Source organism: Hirundo rustica, chromosome 4 (genome assembly GCF_015227805.2).
Source record: "Hirundo rustica isolate bHirRus1 chromosome 4, bHirRus1.pri.v3, whole genome shotgun sequence".
Taxonomy (NCBI): domain Eukaryota; kingdom Metazoa; phylum Chordata; class Aves; order Passeriformes; family Hirundinidae; genus Hirundo; species Hirundo rustica.
The window spans coordinates 46,799,720-46,826,266 of NC_053453.1; the positions used below are offsets into that span (position 1 = coordinate 46,799,720).

Sequence of the window (26,547 nt, forward strand, 5' to 3'; positions counted from 1 at the left end):
ATCTCAGAAGTCTTCCATTACTGCTATATATATATATATATAAAAATATCTATCTATCTATCTATCTATCTATCTATCTATCTATCTATCTATCTATCTATCTTATCTATCTATCTATCTATCTAAATAGGTAACAATGGAAGATAGGCAGGGTTTTGTTTGTGCACTTAGATGAATAACATGAATTCCTGCTCATGCTGCCCTTTTACTGGTAGATATTACACATAGAAATGATCATGCAAATCTGAAGGAAACTGCAAAGCAAGAACCTCACAATATACAAATTCTATATATTAGGAAACCTGTTTAAAACTTACATTTTGGAAATGTCCAAGTTCTAAAAGATTTTCTCACCTCAACTAATTTTTCTGTATAAGGGTGAATTGCAACTGAATGCAAAAACAAAGTTCTTCTTGGATCTAATAAGTCTACAGAAGTGACAAGAACCAAATACCAAGATCTCCTCCAAGTCCTACACTACTGACAGGGGTCACTAAGATTCTGTGAGCATTTTAACATCTGCTCCAAGGATTAAGGAAACTGCTGGTGCTTTTAAAACCTTCTAATGAAAAATGGAGTAACTGAAGACTTACTTTCTAAATGTGAGAATGAAAAATTCTTGGAGATAGACAAAGTACTTGAGATTTGCACATTTTTCTTTAATCAGAAGACTTGGTTTTGACTTTGTATTAAATCCCAATTCTGAATGATTAATCTAAGGCCTGCAGGATACTGATACAATACCTGAAAGCCTTTTGTGAAAAGTTAATTCTACAACAATAAGGAAAACTAAATTTGAAACTTTCTGCAGTCCAGGCATATGGGTTACAATGTAGTTACCCAGTAAATATCTACCATAACCAGCGGACTCTTTCCTCCCTACTGTAAACTAATCACCCAGAAGGGAAATAAAGTTTTATTACCATCACTGTCTAATGTATGTCTAGTAATGCTACTGAGAGTACATTAAGCAAATACTGTTTAGAAGACAGAAATAATAACATAAGTGAATGTTTGTGGTGTTCATTCACCAGAAATGCTATATGCATTGTCTGTGTGGAGGGAGATGATACTTCTGTAACTCTGAATGTGAGAACTGATGCCCAGATAGTCTTACCTATATTAAAATCCCAATTTCAATCCATCTCATTGGATGTGCAAGAGCAACACTTCAGAAAATGAAAATGCAGGTCTTCAGAAAATGTACCTCAGAAAGGAGGCACACAATTAAAAGCAATAAATAAATAAATGAAAAGAAAAAAAAAATCAAAACAACCAAAAACCCAAATCAACAAAAAAGCATGAGTGGCACAGCCAAGAATAAAAATCTACAAATAAAAATAATCAAAGTCTTCCCAGGCAAAAAAAGTCCCCAAAGCAACACTCAGCTGTTAACATTAGAAGATTAACCCTTCTCTTCGTACAGTCCTTACACACCTTCCAAGATTCCTCAACAAATGAGGCAGTAACTGCATATAATGGAAGCTATATGGCAACAAATAGCACAAATTAAAATTTTACATTTGGAATAATTACATACCAGGACTGAAGAGGACAATTGCTTTCAAATATGCATATTCATATCCATCTAGACAGAGTTTAACCATGCTATTACAAAACTCTTGCAATTTGAAGACATGCTCCATTACTAATCTTCCTCTGTCTGTTGGCAGCTTATCTAAATCAAGACATACATTAAAAGAAGAAAAATCCCAAGTTAACACATGTGCAAAAAACGTGGTCACACTGGACTTTTAAAAGTCATTATTTTATTAGATTCAAACAACGAGAAATCTATGCCATCTATAAATTCCTATTAGGTCTGAATAATCTTGACACCAACAATTATGGAGTATTAACACTTTTTTCCACCTCTTCCAATTAGGGCTCTTCCTGCCACTAATGCTTCCAGCAATCAGGCATAGATTAGAGCTTGAAATGATCAAGGAAGTAAGAGACTACTTATAAGTAAAGCATACACTGCTACTGCTGACCTGTGCTCTGTATCTAAGGATCAGGTTCCACATGGTAAAGTAGTGTACAGCTTCATGGGCTATTTTAGTCAGAGACCATGCCACTGCTGGGAAAGGTGTACTACACACCTCCCCTGATTTGCACTGAAGGGAATGTGGTTGATGCAGAGCTGTTCCCCTTGAGTCAGCAATAGCAAAGCAGCTTGAAAACCCCATTCCCTCCATAACACATCAAAGAAGTCTCTAGACTCCACAAACTTGGTATCTCTTGGGAGATACTGCAGCTGGCATACTGCACAACTGGTTCATGCAGTCAACCTGAATTCCCAATGTGAATGGTAGAAATATGTATTTGTAATAATGATAAAAACATGACCAATTACTACAATACCTTTTCTGGTAAACATACTTTAAATATTACAGAGACCAAAATTTCCAGATTCCATTTGTATCTGGTCCTAGAGACAACCACAGATTTGTTAGTATCTTTAGCTGATCCAGTACATCTCATGATTTGATCAGTTTGTTTTAAGCTATCGTTATTTATAGGAGGATCTTGCGGATGTTTTTAAATCACAAAAACCCCTTGGAAATAATTCTTAAATTACCTTATCATAAAAGAACATGAAAAATCTATAATCTGGTAGGTTGGTTTTTTCCAGTTTACCAATCTGCATTTGCATAACATCAGCAACAGTGAATTTTTATATCTCTGACAGCAAACAACTCAAAAATATAGTTAAATCTGAAAATGCTTAGATTTTTGAATGTGCATCCACCTTATGAATAATGTGTTATGACTATGAACAGATGAAGACTATACTATTATTGACTGGTTAACTTTTAGTGCTGACAACCTTGTGAATATCCACAAGCACCCAAAGCTTAGCTAAAAGACTCCCCTCCTGTCAGAACAACATAATTAAAGAGGCCAACTGACATGGCTTTCACTTGAATGAAAAATATGGCAAAGATGCAGGACATAGGATTAACAAGGAGCAAAGCGTACTTAGTGAAGATCTGTTGAAGACTTCCACGTAGACTAAAACTAATACACGGAAGTCAACAAGACAAGTTATGTAAAGGAACTGTATCACCAAGTTGGCATTCAGCTGGTTCATGTCACAGCTAGGAAGAGCAAGGACAGGTGGGTCATTCTTTACTCTGTATCCTTCATACAGAGTAATCACATTCACAATACTCTTGTGTTTTAACGTTGAACATTGCCCAAAATATTCCTAATTTGGGCTGATGATATTAACAGATAGCAGAACGCTATTAGACATTACAACACACAAAAATAAAAATAATATTTTGTTTTCATTTGGAGTTAAATATTAGCACAGCTGACTTTTGAAAAATTGCTAAAAAATTCTATTTTGTGGACTGTAATTGCTAGTATCATTTTGTTTCAATACTAACAGGAAATTCTTTAAACAGAAAATTTACAATAATTACTTAAAGATAAATAGCTTCTGTGCACTGCAAAACTTAAAAAACATCAAGTAATTCCCCAAGTCTGGCATGTGCACAGTATACATCTTACCTTGTTGTAAACTGCCTTGAAGGTGATTAACAAAAGCAGCTAAGATCGTTGCCACATTCATAACTTGTGAGCATTGTGCTAGACCAAGCGTAAAAAGTTCATTCCAGCAGGCTTTTACTAATGATATGCTGTTATCCTGTCTATTAAAAAGCACAATAATTTAATAAAACCAGCTATTTGCATTCACTTTTTTTTTTTTTAATTTGAAGAACACTTCATAAAACATTAATCCAATTCAATCATTACAACCAACACCACAGTGAAGTTTTGCATCATTTTTCTTTGCATGCTAGAATTAAAGTACCTGGTTTAAAGTGACTTTTGTAAAGCAATAATTTTTTATTTAAATGACCTAAAAGCAGATAGATTTCTATTACAAAAGCAAGCGGAAGTTACAGTAAATTACAACTGTCACAGTGTACTCCATAATGCTAGTTTTCTTAAGATTTGGGACATTTATATGCATAGACAAAAAAGTTGCACTGTTCCTGTATTATGGACATAGAACAGACTCGGGGTCTTTTTTTTTTTTTTTTTACTTGAAAACTGACAGGTTGGTATAACTTTTTAATTAAAGATACAGGTCAAATGGAACATGTGTGATCAAGCTTCTGAGCTTCCTGACTGCTACTTTCTGCATCCCTTTCAAGTTTGGAATAAGGTTTGAAATCAGACTTCAAAGTATAAATACCAGTCATGAGGATTTCCTTGCTGTAGCTTAAAATTAAACATATCAATTCATATTCAGCCACTTCTGTATCGGTAACCTAACTTTCAGTAATGCCAAGCATCTCTAACTCACCGAGTGTAACAAGAGCTAAGTACCTTAGAAAGCAAATCCCAACAGAGAGGAGTCAAATTCACGTACCATGTTTTAGTTTTAACCAGTGAATATAAATAATGGAAATTTAAAAGAAGTATAACAGCTATCAAAGAAGAAAAGCATATTAAAGCTAGGATTTCAACTAGAAAAATACACTGGAATGGATTTTTGCAAGAATGTTGATGTAATCTTCAAGAACAGTTCTGATGATTTAGTGCAATACTAAGATGCCAAATGACAGGTGAACACAGACGTGTCTTTAACTGGATTACAGGGAGCTTACTGAGAGCAATACTTTTCATTATGATCAAGTTCTTGGTATGGTAGACATGATACTCTACATGCAGCTTCTGCATGTATTTGTCACATCTTTGTTCATCTCCTTTAACATAATCAAAGGGATTATTTGCTGAGCACATAGGGTATACTGGCTACTCCTCTGACACATGTCTGTAGATGAACATAACATCTACAGCATCTTTATGGCTAGTCAAAGTTACAGTAGAACCAGTTCCTAAGTTTGCTTAAGCATCCTCACAAAACTAAGAGGCTGTAACTTGAGAGCTTGATGAAGGTTTCAGTAGGACTCTCTTGAAAATGAAGATGCCCATGCAGGAATATGAACTAATCAGTATCTGGCAACATTAACTACATCATTAGGTCAAAGCAACTATCCTGCTGTGACTAAAGCAGAATGTTTCCTGTGGAGGAAACAACCTAGGTACAATTATCCCCCTTCCTTACAAAACTATTACTCATCATGCTCCATGAATTTCTCTTCAGTTTAAAAGTGAAATGAGTCACCCTTCTGAAAGTCAAAATTATAGAATGTAATGTGTTCCAACTATAAGGGCTGCATTAATTTCAAATAAATGTCCACTTGAAAATAATTTGCATCTTAAGTGCTTCAAAGGAAAACTGCAAATTTGTATTATTTATATACTGTTGCCCGAGATCTTGACTGTGTCTATAAATGCTATTACACATGAATATTAACACTATTATGGCAGCTTACTCCTCCATAATTTTTAAGCAGAAAAATATATTGTGAAATAACAGATAAAAAGAGCATGTGCAGATTTTTCTTGTTAAATCTTTTTGGAGAGAGAGGTCTTCTGTACTACATTTTATTTTTAATAAGCAATTCCCGTTTGTTGTTAGATTACCAATTTGTACTAATTTGGAGTGTCTCTCTGTAACAAAAAACTTTTTAAAACTTTGTATGACATCATGTACTATGTTTATTTGCTATGCATTTTGTAATTCTGCAGGTCAACTATTTCTATCCAAATACAACATCATATTTACCTATTTTTTTTTTACCCTTACTATTATTTAACTTTATACAATATTCCTTTGTTCTTCCCCAAAACATAGACTTAATTACACACAATACAGGATCTTTCCTTAAAAACTGTAGAATCATTTGGCTGAAGCACCTGAGTAAACACAAATGGTAATCACAGATCATCCTGCTTTTGACAGCATTCCTGGAAAAGAGAACAATCCCTCATTTTAAAAGGGAATTCTCTTTGCTGCACAGTCACAGGCTATTTTGGTATTGAATTAAACAGTAACACTGCAGATGAGAACAAACTAACATGATTTATTCACAATTTGTGTCAGAGCTGATACAGTATCTTTGTTGATGTATCTTCATAAAATTGCTTTTGAATATAACATAAATCAGTTTTTCCCATGCAGTTTGGACATGTTTTTCATGATGATCAGCAATGGACTACAAAACTGAACTTAAGAATTTTAAGTGATATACTGAATTCTGATGGAGAAGTCAGGATGTTATACAAAATGTAAAAAGAACAATTAGAAATACCTTTTGGTTACAGGAGCCATTTATTTTTGGCAAATCTTCTGAAATTAGACAACTTCATTCTGAGTGTTTGCTGAATCTAGCTAATAATTTTCTTCAAATAGGTTATTAAAGGCAAAATTATTACTAGTAATTCACCTTGTAAAGATAAAAATCTGGGGGATTCAGGCAAGAGCTTCTTTTTGGTGATTGCCTGATAAGCATCAGGATGTAGCACAGAGATGTAGCTATTAGAAAGCTGATAGAAATTCCTGTTTTCTTAAAATATATTTAAGAAGTAGCAGTGTGTGGGCATTTGTCTACTCCTTTTTCTTACAAAACCCAACCAAAGTCCTGAATTTGGTCTTAAATTGGGAGTTGTTTTGATTCAGAAAATTTACCTTACAATTAAGATTTATAACAGTTTTAATTAGTAGGTTTTTATTTTTAGAAGTACCTGAAGAAGACAGCAAAACCCCAAAATTCAAAAGCACATATCTACAATATAAGCAAATAAGAGTAACTGAACACTTACCCCAAAACTTGGAAAGATGGAATGGAACGTGCCCAGTGCATGGACAAGAAAAGCAACCTGGAGGCAGACTCGCAGATATAGTGAACATTAAGATAATCAGGCATAGGAGAAGGCATGGTTAGCTGCAAAAAAAAAAAAAAGTAGAAATGAAAAAGAAAAAAAGAAGAAAGTGTAAGGCAGTTATTTTACTTTCTTCATGATATGTTTAGGAAGAAATCAGTCTTTTGAGTTCCTTTTAAGTGAAAAAATAAAACTGTCCTTTAAATAAGAAAGATATAAGCCTAACACAAAACTGAATGACTGCCTTTTGCATTATTAGCCACACCATTACACGCTGAATGTTATGTAACTACAAAGCAACAAAAAAGACAAAAAGTTTGATTTGTAGATAAAGATGTAGATTTGTAGATGTCTGGGACAACTGGAGATGGAAAATCTCAAAACTCAAATTCTGAGACACTCTCAAAGAATAAGAGAGAAGAATCATTGTAACTGGAATGAGTTGCTTACATTAGAGGAGTTACAACTCCTGGAGAGAGAGAGAAAGAGCAAGAGAAGGAGAAAGAGAAAGAGAAAGAAAGAGAGAGAGAGAAAGAAAAAGAGAAAGAGAAAGAGAAAGAGAAAGAGAAAGAGAAAGAGAAAGAGAAAGAGAAAGAGAAAGAGAAAGAGAAAGAGAAAGAGAGAGAGAAAGAGAAAGAGAAAGAGAAAGAGAAAGAGAAAGAGAAAGAGAAAGAAAGAGAGAGAGAAAGAGAGAGAGAGAAAGAGAAAGAGAAAGACAGAAAGACAGAAATAGAGAGAAAGAGAAAGAAAGAGAGAAAGAGAGAAAGACAGAGAGAAAGAGAGAAAGAGAGAAAGAGAGAGAGAGAGAGAGAGAGTGTGTCTGTGCATGAATTCCATTTCACAAAACATATTTTTTTACTTAATGTTTTAAAATAAATAAATGAGAAATCTTTCAGTATTTGTGTAAAATACCTAATATACAGCTGCTCCCAAGTTCAAAAAATATAACCAACATACATCAGGAAGGACCCTTCGCAATGTTAGTAAGTAAAATTAGTGATGTTACCTGCATATGTGAAGAAAAGAAATTTGACCCAAAATAGCTTAGAACTCGTAATTCTGTCTTCAGAAATTAATACTTTTTAACATACTATTTTGGCTAATGCAATTAAAAAAACAAAACAAAACAAAACAAACCACCTGACATCTGCATTAGAGGTGTTCATTTGAATTATCAAAACAGATGCTGATAACAGGGGTAAAGTTTAACCAAATGCCTGTTACTAAGTTTTCAGATGACCAAGCTTTTTGATTTGTCCATGAAAAATAAGATAATGAAAAAAATAGATAGAAGGAATTTCTGCAATCTTGTAAAATGAGAAATAAATCCAGAAAATATATGGCTATCTAACACAGAAACTGTATGTAAATCAATTACTACCATGCTAAAACAGGGTATCTACACAAACAAGAAACTGACAAATACACTTTAAAGTTTCAAAATCCAGTTGCAAATTCCATCAAGATCCACCAGTTAACAAGTGAGAATGTGGATGCTGACTCGGCTTCATGCAAATACTCTGTCTATATAAATCTTTTTGTATAGATTACCCAGTACTTTTAAGGTAAGAAACTATAAAATAAGCAGTGCAGCTAAACCACTTCAGAGTGCAGTACTTTCTGCCAAACAAAGCATTAACCAGCGAACAAAAGCAGTTCATCAATTGTAAATTAATGCCAATACCTAAAGAAATACAACTTTAAGAAATTAAAAATAAAACTTAGATCATTATTGTACATCGCTATGTCAAAATAGTTATAAACAGTCAACAGCAAGAAAGTATTCAGTACCCTGAATGCTACATGAGCATCACTGAGTAGTGGCCCCTCTATTTCAACGATGTTCATGCTTGTTTCTCCACCAAGCAGCTGTGCATTGGCATCAATACTTTCAGAGTTCTGGCATGCTGCACTCTCTCCTGGATTTAATGCTTTTGCAAGAGTATCAAATGCCCTGTAAGATCACAAACAAACAAAAAGAAAATTTTGTTTTGGAAACCGTTTCAATTTAAGAGGAACCTGCACAAGTTTGAAACCTGTTTGCAGAAATCTGTTTCAAAGAGTGAGATTTGGAAAATAAAAATCAGTAGCATGCTTTTCTTGACATTCCACCGAACTCTGAAACTCTGAAAATTAGCAGCAGATCCTGTTCACACTGGTTTCCAACAAATTCACAGTTTTGACACATTGGTTGTGCTGCTGAATCACAGTTTGCTTTTCAAGATCTCTTTCGTGATGTTCACTGAGAGTGCTGGCATGAGCATTTTGAGGACATGATCACCAGACTGCGGTTACAGTCACTTAGTGATGTATAAATTTTACAGGCTTTTACTGGTATGAAGCACAGAGTAAGTTGTGGTTTTTGTTTTTTGGTGTTTGGTGGTTTGTGGTTTTTTTTTTTTTTTTTTTTTGGTTAAGTAATGAGTTGTTGTTAGATTTTTCAACTTAATTTGAAAAGACTGCTTCAAAATATGTAAGAGAAAGCACCCCCATGCTTTCAATACAATCCTTATTACCCTCTGCTGTGTGGCAGGGACTTGGCTTTCACAAGCACAAATGCAAGAGGGCAGGTGTCAGGACAAGCATAGTTATATTACTCAATATTTTGCTGCTTGATAATACGTGTCGTTTTTCTGTTCATAAATACATCTGAGAACCACAACTGACACCCCTTCAATCAAAAATACACAGACTTGATCACTGCCTACAGACAGATGACAGATATATCCTGGGAACAGCAACATATGCAGTGTTGCATGAAAAACCTAGGCACTGAGGCCAGAAAACCTTACAACAGCCAATTATCAGCTTGTATGTAGAGCTCATTCTCTACAGACATGTTTATTACCACAGAGTCTAAAATCACTGATTTAATGCCAAAATCTGGGGTAGAACTCGGCCACCTTCTCTACCCCCAAACTCTCTAGCTATGTGAATTCACTAACACACTAAAAAACTTGAGCTGTTTGACACAACTATGCACAACCAAATGAAATATCACAGTGAAAGAGCTGCTGACACTGCCTCAAGGCTCGGGATAGTAAATGAACCACTTTTTGGTCCTCACTAGCCTGTGTACATTGATGTGTACACGAGGGTAATTGGGGCATACACAAGTGGACTATACAGACATACCTGGACCATCTTCTGTCTCTGGTATGTGCAAAGCTGGCACAAAGGGAAGGCAATCATGGCTCATCTCTAGAAACCATACTATGGAATCCTACTGGAAGATCTGAGTTTCAGGTCTTCCACAATTCACTCTTTGTAGTCTAAGGTAGAACAGGCAAACACAGCAGCTCAGTGACAGCTGCTTTTTAAGAAACAACAGGATCTCTGCAGGGCTCTTCATGTGGTAGGGACAGAAATTTAAGAGAGGAACAAGACTTCCCCAGAAGGTAAACATCATATGCATCTGTCACTATCCTATATTTATTCTAGCACAGGCTGAGGAGTCCTTCTTAAATAGTGTGGGCACGTACAGTTGTTAACCATGTCTGTCCATGACACTTCCTAACTCATTCTTCAATATTGCTTTCAAAAAATTCTCTCTCCTATCTCATAAACTGCCAGTAGTAAGCCAGCAGAAGTCAGTAGCAGCTTTGCTTCTCCATGGCTCAGTAATGAGTCCTTTCCTACACCAAGCCCCAACGTGAGTAATGTCTGTAAGGTAAAACACCACAGAAAAGACAATCTAGAAAAAAGCCTGGCTGGGAGCTATGAAAATCTAGCCCACAAAGTGAGAAAACAAGGCATGATCAACATTAAAATACATGGCATTGACATCCTTTGCTACAAACAATTTTGGTTCTCTTTTTGTCAGGCTCACTCGTCAACAGACATATAGGACCACAGATAAAGAAAGAAGATCATGAAGCATTAGAGTACAAGGCATGTAAAACTACAATATAAAAGCAGTAGGTGCTTGCAGCAAAAGTTGTACTTTATGTCAGCAAAAGTGAAACCGCAACTACTGCAAGCAATGAATATAATAAATTACATGAAAAGCATGGATGGATGAAATGTGGTCTCTGAAGTCCCTTAAACTCTACTTCCTCAATAAACCTCTGCATCTGTTAGATCATGCTGGCACAGGGTCGGATAGGGAAATCAATAATTTAGAGAAAAATTTTAGTTTCTGTTGGATTAACAACTTCTCTTTCACAGCAGTGTTTAACTTGAACCTCCCCACTGTAATTTACTTAATTAGGTAACTTACTTGACAGGAGTATGTCAAGTCAGAGCTCTTTCAAGCTCTCTGGCTGAGAATACCTGATGCCTTTTCATAGACAGACTTTTAAAACTGAACAGAAACCCTGAAGTTGGTAAAAATAAGCATCTGAAAGTGCCAGCAAATGAAAGATTACTACATCTCTTTGAACAGCCATAGTATTGAATGATGTCTATCAGCACATGTAACAATACTAACATGGCATTTTCTAACATTCTTTACCTAGGAGGTCACAGCAAAGGCCCAAATCAGCATCTATAAAAAATCAGACTGACTTTCTAAGCAGTATATAAAGAAAGGAGCAGAAAAAATGCAATCTGCTTGGAGTTAAACAAAGAGGTAGAGACTACAGAGGAAACCAGCTATTTCAGCCACTACATGCCCACCTTTTTCCCCTTAATGGATTTACTCAACACACTTTCAGAACAGCATGTAAAACGTAGGTGGTATGTAAAAAAATACTGCTGGGACAGAAGTCAGAAGCTTGCATGAGATGACAAGCAAGGAAGAACATGATTGTGATTGATGGAATAACTATGGATGTTCTGTATAGTTCTGTACGTACATCTTACATATAGGCTCACTGCAATGGCTCAGTTAAAATCAGTGCAAGACACAAGTTTGTAAGACTCTCAGTGAATGTATTAATATTGATAGTGAGAATTCTGCTACTTCTCCTGTGCAGAAGGAAAATACTTTTCAAGCTTTCAAGGTGATTAATAGTTACAGGCACTTAACTACCATACCGATGAGATCTCTAAAGAATAAGTTTTCCCGGATGATGCAAAGTACTAAGACTATAGTACAAGATCTAACATTCCTTAGTATAGCCAACCAAAAGGTAAGTAAATCAGCTGTAACATTTATACTGAAATTAGTTCCAAGTACAAACAACTAAAAGGATTTATTTCTCTAATGGGAGTTTCTTTTGATGTCACTTGGAAGAATCTTGCAATATTTATCTTCTACATGAGTTTGCACTGATATTACTATTACTTTTAAAGCAGATAAATTTCCTACATTGTGATGATTTAACTAATTGTCTGGTCTGAATTGAGAGACCTTCTCCTGGAAAGGACAGTATTTTTAAGTGTAATATGCTTTACCTTGTAACGTCATTACTAGCTTGTTCTTCTTGCTTGAGTTCAGATAATGATGAATCTCCATTACTCAAACTCTCAATCACGGATAGCTCCGTATTGCTTTGTGAAATGTCTTTGCATTTACTGAGATTTGCTAATGAAGTCACCACGTTTGCCAGTGTACTTAAATCTCCTTGACATGCTTCTACCTAAGGGAAAAGAACAGCTTTTAATTCTCGGTTAACTGGCAGCTGTTAACCTGCAAGAGAAGAGCCAGACTCTCACATAAATGAAGAACGGAACATATGCAAAGATATACCTGTAAGAAAACTGTTTTCAGTATATGGGTAACCACAATACAGAAATTAGACACGGCACTGCATCTAAAATAAGGAGTATTTTGATATTTACTTGTAAAATAGCTATCTATTTCTTTCAGGAAGAATACTGCTGATGGTAAGCAAGTGCAGGAAGATTTCACATCTCTACACACTGATCTGTCACCAGGATATAAGACTGCTCTAGATTGTATTGTTAGCGTCTCCCTTCCCCATGTAAGTGAGTCAGTAGTAGTAGGGTAGGAGAATGTCTGAGAAGAATGAATGCGTGAAAAGTCACCTTTATAAACAAAGCAGAAAAAGAATTCTGCTGTAGCCTTTATGGTGTCTATGTCCTTGTTTAACTGCAAAGGAAAAAAGTGATTCTGTACTGGCTAGAAACTATGAGAAGCAGTAAGACGTGTCCCACTCTGTCCCAGCAAAGAAAAGGAAAAAAAAAAAAAGAAACAAAAAAAAAAGAAGTACATTATTACAAACAAGTATGCTGCTGCTAACACCAGACAAAGCAAGCAAAGTAAATGCATGAGAACAGTATGAGGTAATTGGATATCAGCTAGAAAAACACAAATGCTTCCTACTGTGCATATGTGAGGAAGCTACCACCTGGCTTTAGTGGATCAGTAAGTGCAACAGAATGAAAACAAAAGAAAACCAGCTCAGAAATAAAATTGTTCATGACATAGGTCTTATCAGCTTTGCCAAAAAAATAGTGATTCAGGAGAAAAAAAAATCCAACCATATTTACACATGGCACTGTGATAGTGCCATGATAAGTTCTGTGAACATCTTACTTTACTTTTAGCAATTACCCCAACACAAAAATTAACATAATACAGCCCTTAAGGCTCTCTATAAATGTGAAGGAAGGGCATATACTTCCTCATGTTTTCAGTATTTTTACCGTGTGAGACTAAGAGGATTCTTGTAAAGAGAAAGCATTTCTAACACTGGTTAATGTTCTAAAGGAGTGTTTTAAAAATTAATTTAACCAAATAGAACACCCTTCTCTTCTTACATATGCAATTACAGCAATTACCTCTACTTAATATATCAGTAATATCATCACATACCTTATCTGGAGTCATCAGCACAGTAGGCTCACTTTTTATTGCAGATGGATGAATGTTAACAAACATTCCTGATTCCAGCAAACCTGTTGATCTGACAGAAAACAGCACAAGTTTTAATTCTGATTAATTTTAAAATTGAATTTTCCTTTCTCAGAAGACAGAGATAGTCACTTCTGAATACAATTTACATACCTTGCTGTTTCATTGTCTGTTACAAAAGTTGGGGTTGCAGCTAATGGACTACGAAGATCTTTCCGAATGTAGATCTTTTCTGTAGAAGCTGCACAGTTTGAAGATTTTTCTCTTGACACTTCAATAGGTTTCCTCTCACACTGTACAGCTACAGAAATAATACCCAACCATTAAATCACACCATGAATTACAGAATAAGAAATACTTTTTTTTCTCTTCTTGATTTTAATTATAATTCTGAAAATAACTAAAATATATATAAAACATATCCCATAACCAACAAGCTAACAAGTTGGATAAAAACCAGCACACCGATTTGATGAGTTCTAACTGAAATGATGTAGTAGCCAAAATCTGAGATCAATCATATATAACATTTTTAAATTACAAGGAAGAGACATCCCCTCATGTTTAATTTGAATCAAAGTGGAAGCTTAAAGCTTCTCATTCTCTCAGTTTCACTATCTCACACTCTCACTTCCTTTATAAAGGACTTGTGGTACGTTTTTCTATGGATTGCAGGTCTGTGTTGAACCCACGTAACTTCATTCACTTAAAGAAGGACCCCAAGTTAGGTCCTCAAGTTCGGACCTCAGACAATACAGAGGGAGAGGTACATTCACAAAGTTCAGTTCAGGGCAGCACCCTGGCCCAGAATCACTGACTTCAGAGTAAGTGGATTTTTAATTTGAATGACTCAGTGAAACAAAGTGGAATGAATCCAGGCTTTAGCCTACAGATATATCACCTTGCTTTGAACATTAAAATGAAACTTACAGTATTATCCCCTAAGGGGAAAATGTGGAAATATGAAAAATGTGTAAATTCAGATATAAAAATTAAAAACTTTTCAAGATAGCAGTAGACTGTGACACTATCCCAATTTTTACACTTAATATTACACCTCAAATGTTGAAATATTAAGTATCGGCAATGCTGCTGAAGTCGGCCTGCAATCCACAAATAGTGCTTTGAAGGGTAGGAGATGGAAGCAAGTATTTAATCTTCCTTTGCAAATGCTGTGCTCAATAACAGGATCTCACTTTGCTGAGAAAAGGCTTCTTCAAGGGACAAATAACCCTCATTCAGGGAGCTACAGTCCAAGACCATGCTGAATTCTCTTTCCTTTCTTCACCTCACTGAGGAATGAGACTTTTTATCACCAAATAATTCTCTCCCTCACTCAGTATTCCCTCATGACCCTGAGATTATTTTCCTGCTTTCTGATCCCTAAGCCCAGTGATTCTGTCCTGCTTAAAAACTCTTCTGTGGAGGGGCCTTTTCTTACTTACTCCCTGCCAGCTGAACTAGAAAGTAAAGATCCACTTTCACTGCCTCAGTTTTTCCTCCCTTTCTGAATTTATTTCCTCTGTGTTAGTGATTTCTGCTGACAGAAGCAGGGCTGTAAGGAGGAAAATGTCCACAGAGGTTCAAGAGGGTCAGTAAATCAAGTGCAGGATGATGGAGAGCAGAGAACAAGACCGATACTGTATGTACTACAACAGCGTCACAGTATTAGGTCTGAAGAATTTGTGTTTTGTGTGATTTTCTGTGTATTCAGTATGCTGATACTGCTGTGATATTGCAGTACCACTACATCTAATGTATGGAAAGCTAAAAAGGAATTTGGAATCTGCAGGAATTGGTAAGAATTGAACTTTAGATCACTAGGGATCCCTGCCCTATGAATAACTGTCTCTGCAGAGCTTTGCCAAAAGTGAACAGCAATTGCCAGTAATCTCAGCTGTGGAAAAACTGAAAGGAAGGTAGAGCTCAAAAAGTTCAGTAGCTTAATTTACACATAAAAAAGTTGAACTGCACAAAAAAACCCCCCAAACCTGCAGACATGTTCAATATTTGCCATGTAGGAATAACAGTTCATTCACTTTCATCGCATGGGATGGAGCTTATTAAGCTTTTAAAGCAAACACCTGAAAGCATTTATTATTTCTGACACACGAAACAGGTACAATTCTTTAAAGGAAAAAGATGCAATGATTTAAAAATACGTAACTAAGATGACAACTTGTATCTATACAACACATATCTTTTGCAGCACGAAGTAGCTGCCAGGTGAAGCAGTTTGCTCTTATTCAGACTTACAATCTTGTTTCATCCCAAAGGCGATGCATCTCTGCAGCCTGCAATACTGACAGCGATTCCGGTGGTGTTTGTTAATGACACAGTCTTTTGTTCCTCGGCAGGAATAAACTAAATTCTTCCGTATACTCCTTTTAAAGAATCCTTTGCATCCCTCACAGGTTACTGCTCCATAATGACGCCCTAGTCACAAAATGACAGAAAATGTGACATTAATTTTACAGTATAATATCGTTCTTTTAGACTTGACAAAAATTAAAAACAAAGTATTAGCTGTTTTACTCAGAAAAGGACGACTTGTTTTTCCCCATCGGTTGCAGATCTTAAAATGTATTGGGGCTATAAAACAACATAAAAAAGCAAGTGAACCATTTTTCTAGTTCAAAGCGCTTAAACAGGATTTTACAAACGGGACAGTTGATTATTAAATTATTTTCTTATCTGTTGACAGTAGTGTTAAAAAAGGCTAAGAAAACAGGTTAGTAAGAACACAGCAAAAAATATTTTAATTTATAGATTTCTCTAGTCATTTTCCCTACAGACAAGCCCTGTGATTGCTCATTACAAATTCAGCTGTTGAAATTGTATGCAATAAATCTAATGGAACCATGCAAAGTGCACACACAGCATTTGACAGCATGAGGCAATCACATCAAAGCTCTACTTTCAGATTTCATTTTCCTAACAGGGTAATGGTATGTCCATAGTTCTTGCAGTAAAACATCAGTTAAAGAACACTCTAGAATAGCTACAACTTATATTTTTTTGAAGACCAGTTCTTCAAGTTTTCTGTATAATATAAAGATTTCTAAGATATACTACAAAAAGTAAGTTTTAAAATTATTTTTAGAAGTAAATTCCTTTGATTCTGCATAAAATATAAACATTACTAAAGAGGATTGTTGAAGGCATGCTTGGCAGTTACAACAATTTTAATTTATGAATCCTTGAAATACCTATGGCACATTACAAAATAAATCACAAATATGACCTAATTTAGGAGAATACACTTTTAGATTCTTTCCTGAAGTTTCCTGAAATTCTGACAGGTTTTCTAGATTCCTTTATCCCAACCTTTTTATCACTACTAAAATGTGAAATTTCAAAAGCATCATATATATATATTAAAAGAATAATGTCTGAAAAATTTTAGTGGCAGCTGGATTTGGAATATTCATTCTATAAATGAATATTGCTGCTTCTTCACCTACTCTTTTGATGTAGCTTCTTGGATTCCAGTTTGGAAGTGTCTCCAAATCAGTTTTCACGACAGTGCTTGTCACATGGGAGGCTCCCCAAAAGCTACAGCTGCTCAGAGGAACATGGCACTCTCCCCACAGTCATTACCACTGCACAATACTCCAAGGCCAGCACAGGAGGAAAACCTCCTTGGAACTCCAGCTCCTCAAGGGAGACTCCAACCCTCCTCCAGGGAGGCAGAGAAGTTTTAACAATTAGAACACACCAATCAGATCTTTGCCTTAGGTTTGGCAGCAATTTCCTTGAGATGGGTGAGGTCTGACAAGTATTTAGAGCTCTAGCAACGTATCTTTTACATTAAACTTTGCCTTTTTTTTTTTTTTTTTTTTTTTTTTTTACATTTTACTTCCTAGCAAGTTTGATTCTTGCTGAATGGAGACCTCATAGTGGTCAGCAGGTTCCTCAAAAGGGGAAATGGATGAGCAGGCACTGACCTGCTCCCTCTGGTGCCAGGACCAAAGGGAATGGCATGAAGCTGGTCACGGAGATTTTAGGTAGGATATTAGGAAAAAGGTTCTTTACACAGAGGGTGGTTAGGCACTGGCACAGGCTCCCCAGCACAGCACCAGCCTGAGAGAGCTCAAAAAGCATTTGGACAATGCTCTCAGGCACATGGTGTGACACTCGGGGTGTCCTGTGCAGGGCCAAGAGTTGGACTTCACTGATCCTAGTGGGCCCCTTCCAACTCAGGATATTCCATGATTCTATGTAAAACAACCATAAATCCTATCCATGGATACTAGAGTACCATTTAGTGAAGTTTTGCACTGCATGTATAGAAATGTACACGTGTATATGCATGCGAACTGTTACACAGCTTCAGAACTGCTTTTATAAAACTGCACCACCTTAAAAAAAAAGAAAGAAAAAAATAAATACCTGATGCTTTGTCTCCACATACAACACATAGATCAAACACTTTATTTAGGCCCTGTTCATTGGGAGAGTTGTCTGTTAAAATCTGAAAAAAAAGTGTGAAAGAATTGAATTTTTCTTCTTCTCACCATCTAGAAATAGTAAAATATACATTATGCTTGTGTGTTTTTGTCTAAGATAAGGTATTAAATCTACAAGGTATCATGTTTTCTTGATTACATCTAATAGTCTTCAGAGACACAAAGTCATTACCTGCCATGCCACTGAGCTCCCTTTCAGGAGGGAACAAGAGTTTTACCTGTAATGCTTTTGAGAAGAATTCAAGATTTCATTTCTCTAAATACTACTTCCGCAAAATGGAGTGACATTTTGAAAAACATTTAGCATCTGCAGACTCTTACCTTTAGTTCAATTTTGTATTTATATACTAATGGTTCATCCATAGTACAAAAGAGATGGAAGCACTAAACAGATGGAACAAAACAAATCCCTTGTAAAGGCTACTAGATCTACACAGAGGTTTATTAACTTCGTTTTTTTATAATACACATAAATATGGACCAAAAGAAAATGTACTCTGGACGTTGCCATTAACTTCCAACCGGTATATAGCTTGGCTTTCAGTAACAGTTTGACATTATTAAAGTATTCTTGTCTTGTCTCATTCAACTATCTCTGGTACCTGTAAAGCTTTGTTAAACACATAATTTTAGAATTCCAGTACTACAAGGCAAGTACCAGAACATTTCACCTAATCTTTGAAAACTATCCCACCACAACATAAATAAAGCACAGCAAAACTCCATTTAAAAAGGAATACACAAATCTCAAGTAACAACCAAACACCATCTTGACACAGAAAAGGAAAAAAAGATTCTTCTTATTAAGAAGAGAATATAGTTTAGAAGCTTGAAGAGCTTTTAACTTCTACTGTGCCTTAAATTAGGGAAGCCAGACTCTTCATTCTTGCTTTGCATATTCAGAACAGGATCTCTGATAAAAAGGAAGTAACCAAAACAGAAAGTACTCTCTCCTCCACAGAGAAAATTTAGAAATTTGCTTTTCAGAGTTTGGAACATAGTATAGATGATATATGTAGGAAAGTTTAACAAGCATACTTTTCTAGTTAGCCTTGTTAACCATACTGTCTCTTAGATTAATCTCTTAAGTTTTCTTTAAAAAAACACCAACTTTTTAAGAAAAATAAGATGATGAGTTAAGAGAATATTAACCTTTTGATCCTTCCAAATTTACATTAACATTATGTATTTTCATGATATTATATAAAGTATATAAAAATAAATTCTAAGTCCTTCCATAAATTAAAGTTGCACTGAAATGGGAAGTTCCTCATAAGGAAGAACTACAGAATCAGCCCATGAGGAGATAAAAACCCAGACTCAGATAACTTATTAACTGAAGAACATGAAGAATAAAAATTAATTATTAATATGAAGAAGAGCCACTGAAGTTAAAATAGATGATGGGAGAAAGGATCTTGCCAAATGAGTCAATGTAAAGATAAGATGCAATAACAGAGGATTTTGGCAGAACAAACAAATGGGCATTTCAAGTGAAGGCTACAGAAGAAGAAGAAAACAGGTGAAATTGCAGGTGGAAAGATCATTTGAGGGAGAAAATACAAAAGATCCCAAAGGAATGCAGGTGAACAACAAATGAATGGTACTCTGTATTTCATGAACTTTTAAATGGACAAAGGAAATCGCTACCCATACATATCAGCAGTTGACAGAACAATTAAACCGGAGTGACAGAATACTCTGCTGCCTGTCAAACTGAACTATTTTGCCCAAATGATACAATCAGAACTACAGCTTTCAATTTTTTTGTACAGATTTCCTCTTTTCCTGAATTTTGCCTTTTAAACCAGTGTGACACACTTCTCATCTCTTAAGCTGTCTTTGAAAATAATTTTTATGGGGACTACTCACATCCCACTGGTTTAGATTTTTGTTCAGGCTTTCCTAAAATACAATGTGTATGATAACACTTAGCATGCTTCAATGCCTCTCAATAGGATTGGCTTTTGCTACTGGTCCCCTATTCACAGTAATCAAATTCTTTGGAGCAAGGACCTAGGATGTCCATTTTGCAAAGAACTGTTGAGTTTCAAAAAAACAGAAGCATTATATAATATAGAGATTCTTTCAAGCTTACACAACGTGTGGATAATCAATCAGTGTTCTGGTTCATAGAGGAGCACAAACTAAACAGTTTAAGGGTCTGCAGCTGAAAAGAGCTTGCTTGAAAGAGGATTTTGTAGTGATTTATAAACCCCCACACAAATCCTTAATAGTATTTTATAATGCAAGAGACACCTAATTAAACACTTCTCTCAGATGGTCAAATCATCTGATGTATTCTTTGCACACCATACAATACTACAGGATATTATATAGACTAAAGACTAATTACGTGGTTTATATAAATAACAAAAAAGGTTGTCTAACTTTAATAGCAGTTATCTAATATGATGGTCTTACTGCAGTCTCCAAATCAGCAGGTTGCTCTATATCATCAGCTAATGGAAGTAAAAAGATATGCTCAGAAAAATCATTATTTACCTGGCCAGCTTTTAATATTTTTCCTTAAGCAGCTGTTTATGCATGATGTTTGTGTTTGATACGGGACTACATGGACTGCAGCAATCTGAATGTTGCCTGGCCTACCAGCGATGCATTGTAACAGCAGCATAAATGTGTGTGGGTGAATTATATGCTGTAACTGTACTTGAGCTGGAGTGCAGTAACCTCCTACTTCATGCTGAAGGAGGTCACATCTCCCAACTCTTCTTGCATGTTTTTGACATTCTTCACATCACTGCCATCCCATCCCTGCCAGGCTGAGGATGTGGGACAGAAAGCTTGGAAGTTGGGGGGTGGCAACTAAGGAAGTGGCACATATGATGTGCATGGGAGTAAGCTGCACTGGGGACCAGTTTAGGGGGTTACAACTTTGGCTAGTCACAGTATCACATTAGTAAACCCAAAATCCTTAGTGTTAATTTCTCACCCCCATGGAGCAATGTATTTCCCAAATAAATAGTCTGAGCACTGCTGTGGACTACAATTCACACAGCTGAATGACAGTTGCAACAGTGTACAAAAAGGAAAACGAGCAAAGGAAATGTTAAACGAGAAGGGCAATGGAGAAAAGTGAATGTTTTTCAGCAATACATGAAAACAGAAGGGGAGTTAATGAGCAGAAATAAAAGACTGTTGGCATGGTAGAATCTGGAAACGACAATAAAAGTAACTGTATTCTTCCTAATGTCATGAGCCAACATATAAATCTTAAAGGCAAGAAATTTACTAAAAAAAGATTTTTCATAATTTTTAAGTATCCACAATGAGTCGTAGTGCAAAGAAAACTAAACTTTAAAAAAAATCAAAAAGGAGAACCCAGACAGTTTTATCTGGAAATAAAACATCTTTTCTTATCCCATTTGAATGAAAAATATGAAATAAAGTGGATTATCTACCTGGATGTGTTGTGCAGATATGTCAGGGGATGCAAAAAACAGTTGGTTGACACCTGCAGCATCTGGAGTTGCTAGGATAACTTTTCCTGGAGTGGAATCTTGTCTGGCAAGGATCACCTTGCTTGGGGTAGAGCCATCATGATTTGTTAAGATGAACTGCTTGCCTGCTGAGCTCTGATCAAGTGCTGTAACAATCTGAATCTTCTGGCCCGTCTGCTGATCTGTGACAATCTAATAATACATTTATCTCAAATTGTTATGGTGATTTAAGGTAACTTTCTGGACCCAATCCGGGCACTTGAAGAAAATGGGAATTTTGCCTTTCACATTTGAGAAGCAGCATCATCTTCCCCTCTATCACACATGAGTGAATTAAACTCAAGTGAAAACTTGGATTTTCACTGTATTTGAAACACATTTCAACCAAGGGTGTTTGAAGTCAAACTCTGAGCTCATACTCAATTTTTACAACCGGTGCATGCTTTTACAACACTACTGAAACTCTTCACAATTCTCACATCCAGAACTCAAGGCATGTCTGTAGCTGAGCCCTAAGACCCACCAGGTTATAAGAAATCTTAAATCTTGAATTCACTGCATTCTACATGAAGTATTTGCAGCACCTCCAAGGTGTAGTTACCTAACAAAAAAATCCCTAAAATCACACACATAGATGTCCAAGTGAAAAAAGTAAGCAGCAAACAGCAGGAAAAGCAATTATATTGTTGCACCTGTATATACATTTTAGACTTCATTTTGTGGGGACCTTTATCTAAATAAATTTCTATACATCTCTCAATAAAATAAGTGAAACAGAATCTCTTTCCCTGCCTTTTTTTCTTTTCTTTTTTTAAGGAAAAACTGATTTTTGTTTTATAATCAAGAACTGATCTACAGGGTGGTTTTTTCTACATCTTATCCCTATTTTAAAACACAAATTGAGTAGAATTTATTAAATAATATTCCACTTTCTGCCAACTTTGTCAAAAGATTATAATCCTCAGAGAAAATAATCAAGATTATATATATATTCCACTATAAATCTCACTTTTATTCACTTCATTTCTCAATCAAAATGCCTATATGGGAAACTTCCTGGTTTATTCTGGAGACTAAGGAGAATTATCCCACAAAGAGTGTTTCCTGCAAACTATTTTGACTTAGAGATCAATAAAATAGCTCCTATTGATTTTTTTTAATCTATATCCAAACATTTATGTTTATTTACATATTCCCAACATTCATATTAAAGATATTAATTTTATTTTTATTATAGATGACATTTATTTCATTGTCTAATACTTACCATAACTAGTTCCATAGTAATTGGGTGCCAATATTAATTATATTTCCAAGGTGGAGAATCATGGCACAAAGAAACTGAATGAGGCATAGTTCCACATGAGTTTTTTATCACCTTTGCTACTGCACCTTCATAACAGGCTTATTACTTTCTCTAAATGCTCAATACCTGTGTATATTTTACAGTTTAAAGAGATAAGCAGTGATGAGTATCCAATTTCAGCAGCTATAACGCAATATTGACACTTTCAAATATTCAGAAATTGTGAGTTTCAATTCAGAAAATGAATGTGTTTCCTTCAGGTGGCCTTGTGCTCTTAACATTTTAATGGACCATATTTCAATCTTTTTCTCTGCAAAATATGATTAAAAGAACATCTACAAGAAAAGTGCAGGTAAAATGATAAAATTCTAAACGCTAAAGAACAAAAATTATCAAGGGATTTGGGGTGTAGAGTGAGAAGACAATGCTAAAGCATGACAATAATTATCACCATGATGAATTTTCTGTTCAGCTTTTTCATATATCCACGTCTGAGATCACAAATGGTGATGGCAGACCTTATCTTCTTTGAATTTCTTTATGCTGGTTTTATAGTTTTTAGAAGGCAAACTTCCTTGTCCTTTTCATTTCCTTCATCCCTTAATTTCCTTTTCCTTGTTCCGTTTTCCTTCATCTACAGTCTTTATTTCTCCTGTGTAATTTTTGACTATTTTCAAAGTAGCTGATATTCCATTCCCCTTCTTTCCAAACATCTATTGTATTGGGATTAGGAGAAATACAATGTATGTTATGCTCATACAAAAGCCAAACAGAACACTGTGTTATTTTTTGAATTTCCACACCTGCTCTTTGAAAGACACTCTTAGCTACAATCTGTCTCCCTATCAAATCTTAAAAGCACAACTGTGTGTACCCCAAAAAAGGAATATACTCCATCTAGTTAGGTTTATACAAAGTATACTCAAAACCCAGCAGGTCCCAAGAAGTAAAGACACGAGCTTGAACTACAGCTGAAATTATTTTTGGGACATATATACTAAGTTATCTTTTTTCCTATCATAGCCCAGCTGTGTAATTAAAAAATATATATCTACTTGTAGATAAACATGGCAGAACAGTAGGCAGAAGAACCACTGCTACTTCATCCAATTCACTTCACCTTCTATTTAACAAATAGAGTTGCAGTCTTCAAATCGGTTCCTGCAATTCTAGGAGGATGCCCAGGTAGTTTTTACTGTATGATATAGTAAGGTATAGTGTTACATTAATATCCTTACAAACCTATTCAACCTCCACAAGTGACTTCTGCGGCTGACAAGCATTTGACAACTGACAGAGGCGTAAGAGAAAGCAGTTTAAACAATTAAGCACGTTCTGTCTGCAGCTGACCTCTTATGGCCATACACCTGCAAAACCTCCACTTACATTGCAATAGGGACACTGAAAAGTGGAGCAGTTCACCACAGTACAACAATTTGCAATACCTAAACGTCAAGGCAAGAGAAAAAAATAATCAGAGGGAAGAGGAAAACCACTTATCTTCTGACCACAAATCCACCACAAATCAGTGACAACACCTTATCTTTCTTAATAATCTGAAACTCAATATTGCTAAAACAATAATACTATAAAACAGGAATATATAAATTCAGGATTGACAGCATAAAAAATACACTACCCTTATGTGTTTCATTTAAGCACCCTGATGATAATGGAAGATATTATTTTCCTTTATTAATTTAAGGCTTATCTGTTAACAAGTTTTGATTTCCATTTGAACATCATTTCAGTATATTAAACACCTCAGTAACTGTGTTCCTATTTTACAAAAAAGAAAATGTCCAAACACAAACTATTAATACACCTGTTTATAACAGCCAATTTTGTGCAGAAATGCCTGTTGAACAAATGTAACATTCAACTTTTCTCCCAGAAGAAATGCTAGCATTCCCTAAGGAGAGTATCTAATGAAACATGTTTTAACCTTTTACTGAGGATTTTCTATTACAATATTTCAGATAGCTAGATGCATTTAATAATAACAAAGGGAAAACTATTGATTGAAAAGATATACTCAAAATTATTCAGTGTAATATTTATGGCAGACATTTCACTGAGATACATTTATTCCTACAAACTACTTTTCTCTTCATATGAATTCTTCTCCGAGCAAAGTTTTTATTACTAAGGTTGATACTGGTGATATGTTTCTAGATGTGTCTTGCAGGATGAGTGTTTTGACTGAGTGTTGTTCCACACATATCAAGAGACAACAACCAAATCGCTCATCACCCTTTTTGAAGACAGAATGGTGGTTAATTGATGAGCACAAATTAATTAATAAAAAGTACAGCTGTACACGAAGTATAGAAATGCAGTGGAGGTAGCTGAAAGAATGAAGACCTACTAGATTGGTAAGACAGATACCACGACTACAGCACAGGTGTGGGGGAATAAATCTAAAAAAACCCCATCATATATGATGGGATGGTTGTGAAGAGCCTTGGAAGGTCGACAGCTTGAACATAATGCAGCAGAACAGGAAAAAAACAGAAGACAATGTTTTAGAGTGAAGCTGGTGAAAGAAAGAGCAGCCAAGATTAGCAGCTGGCTCACTTAAATGTGTGCTTTTGTATGAAAAACATATATCTCAGAATATTTCTACATTTATTCTGCAGTTGATATTTTTCTCTATAATGAAAATTAAAAATGAAACTGATTTGCACTGACTTCTAAGGCATAAAATATAAAATTTAATTCCTCAAATCTTTCTCGTCTCCATATACACATTTCTATGTTGATTTAAGTATCTACATCGCCAAAAACTTCACCACCCCCACTTCAGCTGGGGACTATTACTTGGCCAGGTCGTGAATTATAATACTAAGACATACAACATGGGTTGGGACAACCAAAACCCAGTGTTCTTCTCAGACACTAAGTTTCCCTGCACTTTTGCATGACTTCAAAGATAAAATGCAGTGTTTCATCCCCCGCTTCTCCTCCAAAATGTAGAAATCCTCCATCTTAGTTGAACTACCAAATGGACAAAATATTCAACTTTCAAGGAACAGCTTCACTTGCAAGAAGTATTTTTCTGTTCAGTGATTTAGGATTTTTGTAATGTTAAAATTTATACAAGGGGAAAAAAAAGGAAAAAAAGAGAGGAAAGACTGGAATGATGCTTTATTCCTGTTTATACAGAAAGGGTCTCTGCCATCAGGGGCTGAATATTTACATTAAGGCAAGTAACATGATGAAAACAAAAAAGAACTGCATGTGAAAACTGGCAGAAGCAAATAGGACACCTCTGCTTTTAAAATGCACCAGATGAAGCATACCTGTATACGCTGTGATACAGAGAGGCCTGAATCTGCAGGGACAATCTGTATTCGTTGTGATGTCCCATCCATTAGTGTTTGTGCACCACCTTCCTGGGAATGTGCAACCTAGAAAGAAGAAACAAAAGTCATGGACTGACAAAGGATGTACTATTTTACTGGATCCACTATCTTAATGGATTAAACCTTAAGGTTTCACCAACTTCTAATTTCTGGTGAACAAAGCCACTGTTGTAGTGCATTAACTGAGTTTATATTGTATTTCATTTTTATACTGAGTTTTGTAATGGCTTCTGCTGCACCACCCTATTCCCTTGGAAAATGTATCACAAGGTTTGTCCCTGCTCCTTCTCCCTGCCCATCCTCCCACACTGGAATGTAACCCAACTCTGTTCCACTCCCACCTTATCCCTGACTAGGTAGTGGCTCCTCCGTGCCTCTAGCCCCTTCCCCCTGGGTAAAACAAGGAGACCACGTGGGAAAATCTCTCTCCCTCTTGGGA

The 26,547-nt window shown here is 35.6% G+C and overlaps 1 protein-coding gene across 9 annotated transcripts in view; it reads right to left on the bottom strand.

Annotated features, from left to right (window-relative positions):
* Positions 1–26,547, bottom strand: part of NR2C1 (nuclear receptor subfamily 2 group C member 1) — a 57,083-nt gene that overhangs the window by 11,797 nt on the left and 18,739 nt on the right. For 7 of the 9 annotated variants that reach the window (XR_005700646.2, XM_040063054.2, XM_040063060.2 and 4 more), the window contains 11 exons: positions 26,046–26,153; positions 21,399–21,629; positions 17,900–17,981; positions 15,764–15,943; positions 13,661–13,808; positions 13,469–13,559; positions 12,085–12,269; positions 8,539–8,701; positions 6,688–6,809; positions 3,520–3,659; positions 1,541–1,678 (listed from right to left, as the gene is read on the bottom strand). Coding sequence is in view for 8 of the 9 variants with exons in the window: in XM_040063054.2 (XP_039918988.1) it covers positions 1,541–1,678; positions 3,520–3,659; positions 6,688–6,809; positions 8,539–8,701; positions 12,085–12,269; positions 13,469–13,559; positions 13,661–13,808; positions 15,764–15,943; positions 17,900–17,981; positions 21,399–21,629; positions 26,046–26,153 (1,588 nt within the window). In the remaining variant the exon portion in view is untranslated. The remainder of the gene's footprint in view (positions 1–1,540; positions 1,679–3,519; positions 3,660–6,687; positions 6,810–8,538; positions 8,702–12,084; positions 12,270–13,468; positions 13,560–13,660; positions 13,809–15,763; positions 15,944–17,899; positions 17,982–21,398; positions 21,630–26,045; positions 26,154–26,547) is intronic. The other 2 variants (XM_040063064.2, XM_040063063.2) reach the window with 1 other exon arrangement.